Here is a 14,553-nt window from a genome sequence, read left to right as displayed (position 1 = left end):
CTTATTCATGGGCAGGCTCAGCTAATCTCAATGTACACATGTTGTACTTTGACAATAAAGGTTTATTATTATTTATTATCTTGTTTAATCGTTTTTAATTTTTGTATCTTGTTTTTTAATATGTATTGCCCTGTTCACCGCCCTGAGTCCTTCGGGAGAAGGGCGGTATACAAATAAAATTAATAAATAATAAATAATTTATTCAATGGATTGAAGAGCTGATGACACTTGCTACCTACAAGTGGACTGCCTACAGATGTAGATTTTGCTATTGATAAATATAAGGAAATATAGGACTCATTTATAAGCATGATAGTCATATAAATGCAATAAAAAACATACTTGTTTATATTCAATAATTGTTTATAGAATTGTAACTACAGCAACACATTGTTCTCTGTATCTTGTTTTTGCTTTTGTTTTTTCAGCACTTGTATATTTTTTGAAAATGTATATATTTTGGTATTTTGATTTTTTGCTTATTATTTTAAAAGCAAAAAATTAATATACAGGTAGTCCTCGACTTTCAACCATAATTGAGCCCAAAATTTATGTTGTTAAGTGAGACATTTTGTTAAGTGAATTTTGCCCCAACTTACCACTCTTGCTACAGTTGTTAAGTGAATCACTGCAGTTGTTAAGTTAGTAACACGGTTGTTAAGCAAACCTGGCTTCCCCATTGATTTACTTGTCAGAAGAGCACAAGAGGATCACATGATCTTGGGACACTGCAACAGCCAACCATCTGAATTTTGATCACGTGACCATGGGAATGCTTCAATGGTTGTGTGAAAATGGTCATAAGTGTGAAAAAATGGTCATAAGTCATTTTTTTCCAGTGGCATTGTAATTTTGAATGGTCACTAAACAAACAGTTGTAAGTCGAGGACTACCTGTTTTAAAAAGAATTGTATTCCAGTCATATACAAACAGGAGGAAACATCTCATTAATTTTGTTAATAAAAGGGACTCCTTGAGCGGCCCAAACAATTCTGTATATCACACAATCATCTCTTCATTACTGCCTCTAATACAGCTAAGAGTTAATAAGAGCTGACAGGAGAACTAGCCACCACATTTTAAGAGCCTTTCATATATTGTTGCCCAATGTTCACACAAAGCTGAAAAAGGACACACTAACCTTATCCCAGTCTGACTGAAAAATCTATGTAAAAAGTTGTGGAAGTGCGTAAGAACAAGTATGGCACTGCCAGTTCAGTAAGTTTTCCTGTCAATAAATAAACGTAGACTCGGAACCTACATACAAACAAACATTCTTACAAAATCTGCCTCTGAGGTGAGGCAGAACTGTGCAGAAAAAATAAATAAAAACTCAACGAACTAATAGGTTCGTTGATGAGGACACCAGCCCAGACTTAGCAGTATCAGATAGTCAGACACACTTGGGAAATATTGCTTCACTATCTAGAAATTTCATATGTGCTTTCACAGGCCCGCGCACACACAGAGCACACAAGAGATTTGCATGAGCACCACTAAGCCAGGAGAAAATGCTGACCAGAACAGTCCACAAATCCCATAATGCTTTGCTTGGGGATTAAAATAATTATTACAGAAGATAAAACAGAAACCAAGACAGTACCAGGAAGGGGAGTGTTTAGAAGGCCTGGGTGTATTAAAATATAAAATTAGAAAAAGCTCTTGCCATGTCTTATGGGAGAAGCAGGAGACATTCTTGGCATTAGAGAGAAACAAGATTCAGAAGTAAACAAGGCATCTAGGTTGAGGCCAGGGGATGTGATATGCAGCACATCGTGTTCTTGGGCAAACCCCCATGCAAAATTACATGTCACAATTGCAGCCGTGGCTTGATCGCTTCTTACCGCTTTTTAATCCAGTATGCACAAACTGCTCTAAATCTAGGGCAGCCAACCTTAGCAACTTTTAAGACTTGTGGACTTCAAGTCCCAGAATTCCCCAGCCACCATAAAGGTTGGCAGCTCCTGCTTTAAATGTTCAGCCATCACACTGCAATTGTGAGGCTCTGCTTAGCCTCCTGGTATAGCCTCAGACCTCACTTGCGACTTTCTTTTTTTTTTTTACAAAAGACCTAGAGTAAGTCCTACTACCCTCTGGTGGTCCCACGTGTCCAGAAAATATTTCTGGGTGGTTGTTTTTTCTCTTTTCCTAGCATCCGCTTTTCTCCTGCAGGAAAAGCTAGGCCCAACATTGCAGAACGCAAAGAGAGCTTACATAACATTCTGGCTCCACCCACCCACCCACCCCTTCCAGGGCCTCGCTGGCATCCAAACCACAAGGTACAACAGAAGTTACATCAACACAAGTAGTTAAAAAAAAAAGTGTGGACACCCACAGGGAGGCAAACAGCAACACCAGGACACACACACAAACGTAAGCCCGTCCATTCATTTGGGAACTCCCAGCCCCCCACCCCTCCCAGTCTTTTCCTTCCAGCTGCTCTCCACCACAACGCACTCATAAACCCACACTGCCGTTTGGTTCCACGCCAGGAAGCTGTGCTGTTTAAACAAAAACAGAAAAACGACTGCACCCGACAGGAATTTTGCAGCAAAATTCCCCCACCCCTGAAAACACAAGAGATGCACACATACACCACAACCAATGCACCGAAGTATCTACCTTGATTGGCTCTTTAAAAAAAAACACCCAACAACACAACAGTGCTAAATTAAGGTTAGGCAGTAAAAAAACAGGTTGGTAATACCCACAAGGCAACTGGAGCAATTATAAACCTGATGGAAAAACACCAGCAAGAAATTCAAGTTACTGCCCAAAATGTTCAGTGCAGCCAACCCAAACCAAATTCCGTGATCAAATTCACAGTCCAGAGTGAAGGGAATGGGTATTATATAATGCAGATTTAATTTGCAAAAAGGACTTCAGGAGAACAAGCCACTCATTCAGCAAAGACTTTGGAGAAAGAGGAGGAAAAATGCAAACAGACTGTGTGTGTTCATGAATACCCCAAATTTGCAAGGAAGGAAAAAAACAGATTTGGTTCTTCCAGAATCAAGATTCCAATTCTGAATTAATTACCTGCCTCTGTGGCATGAAGCTATTTGCTTTTTTTGTGGAGTAATGGGTATGAAAATAAATATTCATTGTACCCTTTTTCCTACACATCAGTTAACTCTGCAACTCCTGCCTCTTTTTATTCTCTTGCTAAGGTAAAGGTTCCCCCGCACATGTGTGCTAGTCATTTCCAACTCTAGGGGCCGGTGCTCATCTCCAAAGAGGTCATGTGGCCGGCATGACTAGACGCCAAAGGCGCACAGAACGCTGTTACCTTCTCACCGTAGTGGTCCCTATTTTTCTACTTGCATTTTTACATGCTTTCGAACTGCTAGGTTGGCAGAAACTGGAACGAGTAACAGGCGCTCACTCTGTTACGCGGCACTCGGGATTCGACCCGCCAAAATGCTGACCATCTGATCGACAAGCTCAGTGTCCTAACCCACTGAGCCACCGCGTCCCTTATTCTCTTGCTAGATAGGCTAAAATTGATCGAAACCTTACAATAATGCTAAGGGTTTGAACCTGGATCTCCTTAATGGTGAAATGACAAATTAAGACGACATTGTTTCCTTTAACAGGAGTATTAGTGTCCTACACCATCTATTTATTTATTTGCTGAAAGGCCATGGACCAAAAGAGGGGGAAATGTATTTGAATTCAGGTATGGAGTGTGTTACTTTCTCAGTTACTTCTAGCTAGTTGTGCTTTGAATTTGGACTCAGAGCACATGACAAATTCTCATTCAACCATAATATTCCCAGGGCATGAACCTTACGTAAGCCCTGGCTAGGTCTTCATGGTTTCTACTGGTTGAAAAAGCCACAGCAGCTGAGTTTTACTACACAGTTAGCTAGGGCCCAACAAACTTACTTCACTTTCACTGTTCTCTGTCTCTCAAACATCTCTGTAGACTACCTCACAAGGCTGTGAGAGTAAAAGGCAGTCTTCATGGAATAAACTACAATAGAGAGCAAAATTCACAAGCCCTTCCTAAGCAAGGGAGTTTGAACCCTAACTAGCAGCAGGAGTTTAAGCTAAACTAGGATCTTGAAACTTAATGCCAGAGCATTATTGCTTAATTACTTAATAAGTACCAACAACATCTAAAATGGCCTATTCAATGAAACCTTAATCTAAGGTAGGCTTTGTCCACCTTACCAACTTTTAACATGCGTGGACTTCAACTCTCAGAATTCCCTGGCCAGAATTCTGGGAATTGAAGTCCATGCATCTTAAAGTTGTCAAGGTTGAGAAATTGTGTTTTAAGAGGAAACAGGTTGCCTGAGTATCCACAAAACCAGCACTAGTAGTTACACTGCAAACATCTTTTGGAGAACTTGGAGAACCTGGGATGAAGGGTGACTTATCCTATTGTCACATCACAATTACCAAATAGAATTAAATCTCTCTATATCCTCCAATTACAGTTATAGTAGTAAACCAGTATACTGTATAAATTGCATATTATATACAGTAAACCAGGATGGTCTGTTACTACATGCCTACAATCAAAGGAGCATTATCTGGACTCTAGGAAGGTTTGTGCAAATTGAGCCCCCATGCTCAATTCTTAACAGTCATCTATTGTTCAGAAGTGCCCCGTCAGGTTGAAATCACACAAAAAAAGCCCAGGTGGCAGCCATTTTAACCTGTGTGTCAGCTTGCAAACAAATGTCCCAAAGAACAGAATAGAATTCTTTATTGGCCAAGTGCAGACATGTCAAACACAAGGCCCGGGGGCCGGATCCGGCCTGCGAAGTGGTTTCATGTGGCCCGCGAAGCCATCCTGGAAACAGTGAGGGAACGGCCCCCACTGCCTTGGCCCTGGCCCAGAGACCCTCCTTCCACCAGAGACCCTCAGATCTGTCCCACTCCTGCCCAGGCCCCCATAGGCACCCTCGATGCGAACGATGTAGAGCTGGCCATGCTCACCCAGTAGGCCACAGGCACTCTAGCCACGCCCACCCAGTAGGCCATGCCCACCCTGGCCATACCCACCCGGCCCCCTGAGGGCAACCGCAATGCTTATGCGGCCCTCAATAAAATTGAGTTTGACACCCCTGGCCAAGTGTGATTGGACTCACAAGGAATTTGTCTCAGGTGCATAAGGTCTCAGTGTACATACAAGCAACAAGTGATAAATCATGATCATAAAATACAGTAATCATAAATCTTAAGATACAACACTCAATGATACAAAGAGAAAAGGCATTCCAAGTACAATTATGCACCTTCTAGTTCAGCTTGTGATGAAGACAAGCAATTACCCAGCTTTCAAGGAGGGCAAACCCAACTTAACCCACAGAAGCTTCTATTAAAAAGTAGAGACCAGCCCAACTGCCCTACATCAGTGCCCAACAGTGCCAGCCCACACATGCTGCCAACCAGGATGCCAACATCCCATAATTAGGAGGAGCCATCAGCCAGCAAAAGATGAACAGGGACTGACAGGAAAGAGGAGAAATCCTCATAGGCTGAACCCTGTGCTTTGAGCAGAGTGCTGACTGTCATCCCTGGAGGGTAGAATACATAAGCAGGACAGGTTTTGAACTGGCTGGCTGTGAGGCTCTCTCAGGCTCAGTTACTCCACCTGCATAATGGGAACTAGGCAGCTAGCAGCAAATTGGAAGAGACAGGCTGGCAAGCCCACAATTGCACTGTTGCAATTTCTGTTCTCCAAAGGCCACCAGGCACAAACTATGCACATCACCCCTATAAATAACTTGAATTTCTACCTGACAGTATAGGAGCACAGAATAAATGAATAAATGCTAATTATTTTCATGCAAGGTTTCCATTACTTTACTGACTTATTTTGCCAGACATACCCCTCTTTCGTATCCCCCAAGAAGGGGGCCTTCAATCTGCTTTCTTCAAACCCTATTGGTGTTTTTTTAGCTACCCACATAGCATTAGTATATCCCTGAATCTTCAGGCATGTTTGGACATGTCAGCAATAAGATTTCTTTACATCACTCAAAAGAACTAGAAGCTTATTTTTACATTGCGCGCGGGGGGGGGGGGGACAGAATTTCAAACCACAGTTACTCCAACGAAGAAAGAGGTAAGGGGCTCTTTGTAAAATGAATGAAAAATTGGAGATGAACAATTGCAAATTATCATTTTTTAAAAAAAACAGGTGAGCTTGCTGGCATTACAAACATGCCTCTTGGGTCTCTCTGAAAAGTCAGAGGTTGCAATACCCACTTTAGGGCTAAATCTGCAAATCACAGTCTAGGACAGACATGTCAAACACAAGGCCCGGGGGCCAGATCCGGCCCGCGAAGTGGTTTCATGCGGCCCGCGAAGCCATCCTGGAAACAGTGAGGGAATGGCCCCCACTGCCTTGGCCCTGGCCCAGAGACCCTCCTTCTGCCAGAGACCCTCAGATCTGTCCCACTCCCGCCCAGGCCCCCATAGGCACCCTCGATGCGAACGATGTAGAGCTGGCCATGCCCACCCAGTAGGCCATACACACTCTAGCCACGCCCACCCAGTAGGCCACGCCCACCCAGTAGGCCATACCCACCTGGCCCCCTGAGGGCAACCGCAATGCTGATGCGGCCCTCAATGAAATTGAGTTTGACACCCCTGGCCTAGGATGACACTTAGTCAAGCTTTCTCAAAAGCAAAACAAACAAGGATATATATATCCTCTTTAAAATCCAAGCCAGGTTTTTTTTCTTGTTGAATCCAGAAAAGGCACAATGAAACTACTGCTATGGAAAAACATAAATTAAACTGATTTGTAGCCAAAATTATAATCTCTAAACACACATGTTGAGAACAAATGTTAAACAGTTAGTTGTGTTCATGTAGCAAACTAAGCCAGAGTTGATTAACTGCACTGTACTAACTACACATGGCTAAAATCACATTTATTAACCCACACACCAGGGTTTTACAAAGCTTGCTGTGTTGGTAACACAACAGCATAATTACTGATAAGCAAACCACACTATGTTTTAGCTGAATGTGTGAATCCAACCTGCATCGTCCTAAACATACTTTTTTCTTCTTCTAGTCAACACCTACAGAAGCCTTTATTGTATTTTGCTCTAAAATCTGCAATTTACTTTCTCAACACTGTTGTTCCTTAACTTTCTCTATTCCTGCCCCTCCGTACAAACTTATTTCTCATTAAAGTAAAATATATACTTGGAAGTCAGGGCTTACTCGGTTCACAAATAACAGCTTTTGATACAGCACATTGAACTGGGGTTTGGAAACCATGATTAATAGCACAGAACTTGTCTTATGCATGGTTAAGCAAACTAGGAATAAACCTGATCACAGGAAATTCTGAACATCAATGTCTAAGATAGCATTGGAAGATTACAAATTGGGATAGACCTGTATTTCTGAATATTGGCAATTTGAAAATGTATGGACTTCAACACTCAGAATTCCCCAGCCAGCATGGGAGTTGAGGTTCACAAGTCTAAGCTGCCAAGATTGAGAAATACTGGGATAGACTGTGCTATGTAAATAATACACTGTACCACTTTTGGCACCAGGTATTTGCAAAGTATTGGCAAGAACAAGAATAGGTAAGAGGGTAAAATGGTGGTGTAGTAGGGATGATACCACTCTAATGGCAGAAAGTGAAGAAGAACTAAACAGCCTCTTGTTGCGGGTAAAGAAGGAGAGTGCAAAAGTTGGGTTGAAACTAAACATTAAGAAAACTAAGATCATGGCATCCGGCCGTCTCAATTCCTGGTAAATAGATGGGGAAGAAATGGAGGTAGTGACAGATTTTATTTTCCTGGGCTCTAAGATTACCGCAGACTGGGACTGTAGCCAAGAAATTAAAAGATGCTTGCTCCTCGGGAGGAAAGCCATGACAAATCTAGACAGCACACTAAAAAGCAGAGACATCACCCTGTCAACAAAAGTGCGTATAGTCAAGGCTATGGTCTTCCCAGTTGCAATGTATGGCAATGAAAGTTGGACCATAAGAAAGGCCGAGCGCCAAAGAATTGAGCTACGGTGCTGGAGAAGACTCCTGCGAGTCCCTTGGACTGCAAGGGGATCAAACCGGTCAGTCCTAGAGGAGATCAACCCTGACTGCTCTTTAGAAGGCCAGATCCTGAAGCTAAAACTCAAATACTTTGGCCACCTAATGAGAAGGAAGGACTCACTGAAGAAGAGCCTAATGCTGGGAAAGATTGAGGGCAATAGAAGAAGGGGACGACAGAGAATGAGATGGCTGGATGGAGTCACTGAAGCAGTAGGAGTGAGCTTAAATGGACTCCAGAAGATGGTAGAGGACAGGAAGGCCTGGAGGAACATTGTCCATAGGGTCACGATGGGTCGGACACGACTTTGCAGCTAACAACAACAAGGGAAGCTCCAACTGGTACAGAATGCAGCCGCGAGAGTGGTGTTGGGAGCCTCCCGATACTCCCACGTTACGCCTCTGCTCCGTGAGCTGCATTGGTTGCCAGTTGTCTTCCGGGTGAGATTCAAGGTACTGGTAACGGTATTTAAAGCACTCCATGGCATGGGGCCGGAGTACCTCAGGGAACATCTGCTGCCGGCATCAAGCTCCCTGCGCCCTGTGCGTTCCCACAGAGAGGGCCTCCTCAGGGTGCCACCGATCAGAGAATGCCGATTGGTGGCCCCCAGGGGGAGATCCTTCTCTGTGGGCGCTCCGGAGCTGTGGAATCAGCTACCGGTTGAGCTCCGGATGGCGCCCGATCTTCGCTCCTTTCGTCGCGATCTCAAGACATTTCTGTTTGTACAAGCCGGCCTAGCCTGAGGGGGAGTGTTGGGGTTATTTTATTTTTCGTTTTTTAACTTTTCTGGGGGTTTTTAGTGTTGTATTTATATTGTTTTTAACTAGGGCAATTTGTTTAATCTTATTTTAATGTTTGTATTCGCTATTTTATTCTGCCCTGTGAACCGCCCTGAGTCCTCAGGGAGAAGGGCGGTATATAAATGTTATTAAATTAAAATTAAATTAATTTAATGATTCATATCCATGATCTGATTTTACGAGCATGTAACACCAAGACTACAGGTAGTCCTTGATTTACAACAGTTCATTTAGTGACTGTTCAAAGTTACAACAGCACTGAAAAAATGATTTATGACCATTTTCCACTTATGACCATTGCAGCATCGCCATGGTCACATGATCAAAATTCAGATGCTTGGCAACTGGTTCCTATTTACGACAGCCGCAGTGTTCCAGGTTCATGTGATCCACTTTTGCAACCTTCTGACAAGCAAAGTCAATGGGGAAGCCAGATTCACTTAACTACTGTGATACCAACTTAACAACTGCAATGATTCACTTAACTGTGGCAAGAAAAGTTGTAAAATGGGGCAAAACTCACTTAACAAATTAGCAACATAAATCTGGGCCTCAATTGTGGTCATAAGTCAAGGACTATCTGCATTTGGGAATCCTGACCATTCCCTTTCTTCCCTAAGTGTCACATTGCCAAATTCAGTACCACTTCAAATGTAAAGTGACAGAACACAAACTTTCTACAAAACCAAGAAATCTTGAGTACCAACAAGACTGAACAGGGAAGGTGTCCATTAAAATGTATTTTACAAAAAATTACAAATGTTCCAGTGGAAACAGAGCCTATTCAGTAGTTACAAAATACGCTACAACAGGATGGAGAACATCAGGAAATTTGGAGAAATGGATCACTTGCAACATTTTGCAGAAACACCTGTAAACTTCTACCTGTTGTAAATATTTTAGGAAGTATTATGTATTCCCAAGGGACAGCAACCTCACTTCTTCAGAAATTAACTCTTTGGTGTGACTCAGAAACTTGCAAGCACAACCAACAAAAGTTCAGCTTTTTCCCCACGTCCTCTTTTATTGACAACTAAACCCCATGGCTCATTTTTACAACCAAAAGCAAAGTAGCAAAGATTTAAAACAAAAGGAATTCATCTGCTTTTATATCATTTTAAAAAAAATGAAATAGTCACAACTGTACCTTAAAAGAACGATGGAAGCCTTTAAGCTCAGTTTTCTTCTGCACCATCTTGAGATTTTAAAAATGCAGGAATATTCCAAATAAGAGAATGGGAGAAAAATAGTAAAAGAAACAAGGAAGGGTGGAGAGAGAGAAAAATTTGGATGAAGCTAGTCCGGATTGGTTGAAAAAGACCCTGGAAGAGAGGAGGGGAAAAAAATAGACAAATGTCAGGATTCATTGAACAATTTTTGGCTGGATTAAAACAGCTGCTAAAAGAATGATCAGACTAACCAAAACACGACAGTGAAACATATCAAGTCTATAAACACACAGAGGACAAATTAGAGCTAGAAAGAGACCCCGAAAAAGGCACACCCCAACAAACACACTCAATCACAACCCTGCTGTTTTTTAGGGGTGAGAGTTACAATGGAAGCTACACAGATGTTTCCTAATGTGCATAGCTAAGAGGCACTTTACTCTGCAAAAAACCATTATTTATTTATTTATTTATTTATTTGGTTTATATACCGCAAAATTCCCAAAGGACTCAGGGCGGTTTACAAGGCAAAATTTAAAAACAATCCAATATAAAATTAAAATAAATTAAAATAAATTAAGTCTAGCCACAAAACCCCTCAGTCCAGACCAGTCCTATTACCAAATGTAATAGGAGACATCCAAATCCCCCACCTCAAAAACAATTTTCATCTCATCTGTTGGACCCAGGGCCCTTTTTTTTAATACATAGGAAAGTAGATGGAAGGGGGTGTGAGTAGGTTTCATATTCCTTTGTGTAGCAATGCACCCAATGGGAGAAATTTTTTTTTGTTCCTTTAGTAGAACTGCAATGTTATTGTACAGTATTATTCAAGCAAATTTAGACGGCAGGGGCTGGGAGAAAGGGGACATCCTAAAAGAAGGGGGCGTGTACAATATACACACCTCTTTTTTAATTTACAAAATGAACGTCGGAAAAATACATCCACCGATTTTGTAAAATAATTATTTTTTTTTAAAAAAAGACAATATCCCAAAGGCTATATAGGAGTACATACGGTCACATAGGTAGCATAATCTGGAAAGGGAGAAATCCGTAAATTTTCCGGGAGGAGGGGTAGTCGCAAAGTCTAGAAAACCAAACTGCTCCAATTCCCCCCCTTTTCTGCATCAGCAATAGGGCGATCTTTGGCTGTAGACCCGTAACCCCCGATTTCCAATGGGAGTGGGCTTTTTTGCAATAATGCATTTTCTTTTAAATCCAAGTATACCCCCCCATCTCCTCCTCCGCGCATATATCCTACCGTAGATGAAAGGGGGCGTGATCACTCTCATTTTCTATTATATACTTAAGTGAAAGGGGGGAATACCCGGCATGATAACGAACTAGAGGTGGGGGGGGACACATAAGCTCCCCCAAATCTCAGGCTCGTAAGAAAATCAATTTCTAGCTATGAATGTCGCCTAAGAAGATGGGACGCGAGACAGAAAGCAAGGGAGCCTCCAGCCCCGTCCTTTGCAAAAGACCTTCATTATTCCCCCAGGAAATGATGGGGAGGGGGGGAAGAGAACCTCTTCAGTGCTAAATAATCGGGGGAGGGGGGGGCACGAAACCGTTTCACCAGCCTGCCTCTCTTCCACACGGCAAGCTCCCCCCTTTGCAAGACTCAAAACGCACCGAGAAACCCAGCTTTTTTTTCTTTCTTTGCAACGCTACGAAATTTGCCACCGCATAAAAGGAGGGGGGGCGGCGGAAGAGTTGCGCGAGCGGTAGGTTGAGTTGAGGGGTGTTTTGTTTTTTTTTTTTGAAGGGGGGGGACCCATTCTCGCCCTCCCCCGTTTCCGTGCAAGAATTATCTTCGGAATGCAGCTTTTTTAAAAAAAAGGGAAAAGCCGCGCAGTTGCTTTTGCCAAAACCAGGCAAAAGCGGCGTTGCAAGGATGAGGTCGGAAGATGCAGAATTTTTAGCCAGCCGTCTCTCGGCCCCCTTCGCGCCCGCCTGCCCCCATCCCCCTCCGTCCCGTCCGGCTTGCCTACCGAGCTCGGGCCCCGCAGCGCTGGCGCCACTGCTGATGGAAAGGCACCAAGCCTCTGGCGGCTCCAAGACACGGGAAGGGAGGTTCCGCGGCGGGGGCGCCTCGAGCTCGGCTTATATATAGGCAGCGGCGGGGAGGGCCGCTTGCATCAGCTTAGCCGCTCGCCTATTCAGCCGAGCCAGGCGGCGAGGCGGAGCCGACCGCGGAACCCGTGCAACGCCTCCTCCTCCGCTGCTTCTTCTCCTCCTCCTCTCTTCCCCCTCTCCTCCTCCTCCTCCGGGAGAAAAGCCAGCCAGAGACAAAGGACTTCCGAGCATGTGCAGAGTGGCTTCGCCCCAGCCTGCGCATCTCCCCCCCCCCCAGCGCAGGGAAAGAGAGCCGCGTCAAATAAAGCCGATTAACTTTCAAGCAGGCGCAGAGCGTTTCTTTGATTGCCCGACTTGCCCGTTCAGCCGAATAAGCGGGGTGTATAGACTAGAGTAGTTCTCGAGCATGTGCAGAGCGCTTCTGTCCTTCTCGTAACTACCGCCTTTTTTCTGCAGAAAGGGAAGGAAAGGGGCGGGGGAAGACAACGAGTAACTGTTATGGTTTGTTTGCCAAGATAAACATGCTCCCTTCCTTACACCCGCATCCTGCTTTCGCGGGTGGGTGTGGGTGGGTGTGCGTGTGTGCCGCCTCTGGCGTCTTCACACGACGCATTAAAGCCCTGGAACGTTTTGCCGCGGCTTTGTGGAATTGCCAACGCTTGGTTGGGATTTGCGCCAAGAGGCAAAGCAGGGTCCTATTTAGCACGGATTGTCCTTTTATTTTTATTTTTTATTTATTTTTATTACATTTATATCCCGCCCTTCTCCGAAGACTCAGGGCGGCTTACAAGCTTAGCAGTAGCCTTCATTCTATGTATATGCCTGCTTGTTAGGGCTTTCACACACACCCCAAGCGGCATTATTACAAAGTCAGCTTATTGCCCCCAACAATCTGGGTCCCCATTTTACCTACCTCGGAAGGATGGAAGGCTGAGTCAACCTTGAGCCTGGTGGGACTGGAACCTGCACTAATTGCAGGCAGCTGGTGTTACTTAAGGAGGCATTAGCCCACTGCTCCATCAAGGCTCCTTTTGCAAAGAAAACCAGCGTCGCATATTGTTTTATCTGAAAGGGGCAGCATTGATTTCTCTCCCCCCCCCCGATTAATTTAGTATTTGAAGCGGAACGAGCGTCTTACACGCGTTGAGAATATACCAAGGACAAACGAGACAATCATTTTTCCTAAGTTTTCTGCAAAGACAGCCATCCAGCACGAGCTTCTTCCACGGGGGGGGGGGGAATCACAAGACTGACTTAAGACAAGAGGCAAAAGAATATTCTTCTGGGCGCTTTCGCACGAAATGCTGGACGTGTTTAACGCAACGGGGGTTTACTCAGCCCCGTTCCTGAATTCGTACGAAACCCTGAACTGTAAAAGTGGCAGAGGGAAGGCCCGGAGGGAGCTTCCCTGACGGTTCAGCCCACCGTGCGAAAACAGCTTCCTCTCTGTAAACCAGCGTTTCCCAACCTTAGGAACTTGGCTGGGGAATTCTGGGAGTTGAAGTCCACGCATCTTCAAGTTCCTAAGGTTGGGAAACGCTGCTGTAAACACACACGGGCCTGTGCGTGTGCGTGCGGGCACGTAAAACCAACTCTCCCTTGCAATTAAAGGATGGTCCTGCCCGCCCCCTTCAGGGCTGCGAAGACCGCGCATTTCCTCCCACCCGGCCTTTGAAGACTGCGAAGGGCCAATTTACACCGTGCAATTTTCACCAACCCCCCCCCACACACACACACACTTGTATTAACTCCAGCTGCAAAGGCCTCCTCGCCTTCCTCCCCCACCCCCGGGCCCCTCCGGCTCCTTTCCCTTTGCACAAGAGTCACGAGAATCTACCCTCGCTCGTTCTGAAGAGAGGATGCGTGCCCGCCGGCGCGTGTGCACTAGTTCACGTCTGCAACAAGAACGTAGGAATTATACGAAGTGGTCGCTGAGACCAGCGTCTCGTTTGTCATAGTGGATCAGCGGAAGTTTTAAGGAAGCCTCCCCCCCCCCACAACCCCAGAGCAAAGCATGGGGAAGGAAAAAAAATGCTTGGTTCCTGCTATAAAATATAAAGCTGTACAGATAGTCCTCGACTTACGGCTACGATTCGAGCTCAAAATTTCTATTGCAAAGTGAGACATTGGTTAAGTGAGTTTTGCCCCATTTCCCGACCTTTCTTGCCACAGTTGTTAAGTGAATCACTGCAGCTGTTAAGTTAGTAACATGGTTATTAAGTGAATCTGGCTTCCTTATTGATTTTGCTTGGCAGAAGGTTGCAAAAGGGGATCACGTGACACCCCACCCACTCACCTCCCGGGACTCTGTGATTGTCATAAATACAAGTAGGTTGCCAGGCATTTGAATTTTGATCGCATGACTATGGGAAAGCTGCAACAGTCATAAGTGAAAAGTCACTTTTTTCAGCGCTGTTGTAATTTTGAATGGTCACTAAATGAAATGTTTTAAGTCGATGACTCCCT

The 14,553-nt window shown here is 44.4% G+C and overlaps 1 protein-coding gene across 1 annotated transcript in view; it reads right to left on the bottom strand.

The window, feature by feature from the left end:
• MKNK2 (MAPK interacting serine/threonine kinase 2) overlaps positions 1-12,086 on the bottom strand; it is a 50,612-nt gene extending 38,526 nt beyond the window's left edge. The window contains exons 1-2 of the mRNA XM_081343493.1: positions 12,003-12,086; positions 9,984-10,158 (exon numbers count right to left, since the gene is read on the bottom strand). Coding sequence (XP_081199619.1) covers positions 9,984-10,031 — 48 coding nt within the window. The 5' untranslated portion in view covers positions 10,032-10,158; positions 12,003-12,086. The remainder of the gene's footprint in view (positions 1-9,983; positions 10,159-12,002) is intronic.
• Between the last annotated feature and the right edge of the window lie 2,467 nt (positions 12,087-14,553).

Source organism: Vipera berus (assembly GCF_964194415.1).
Source record: "Vipera berus genome assembly, chromosome: 1".
In the NCBI taxonomy this organism is placed as follows: Eukaryota; Metazoa; Chordata; class Lepidosauria; order Squamata; family Viperidae; genus Vipera; species Vipera berus.
This window is presented reverse-complemented; position numbering and strand designations above follow the sequence as displayed.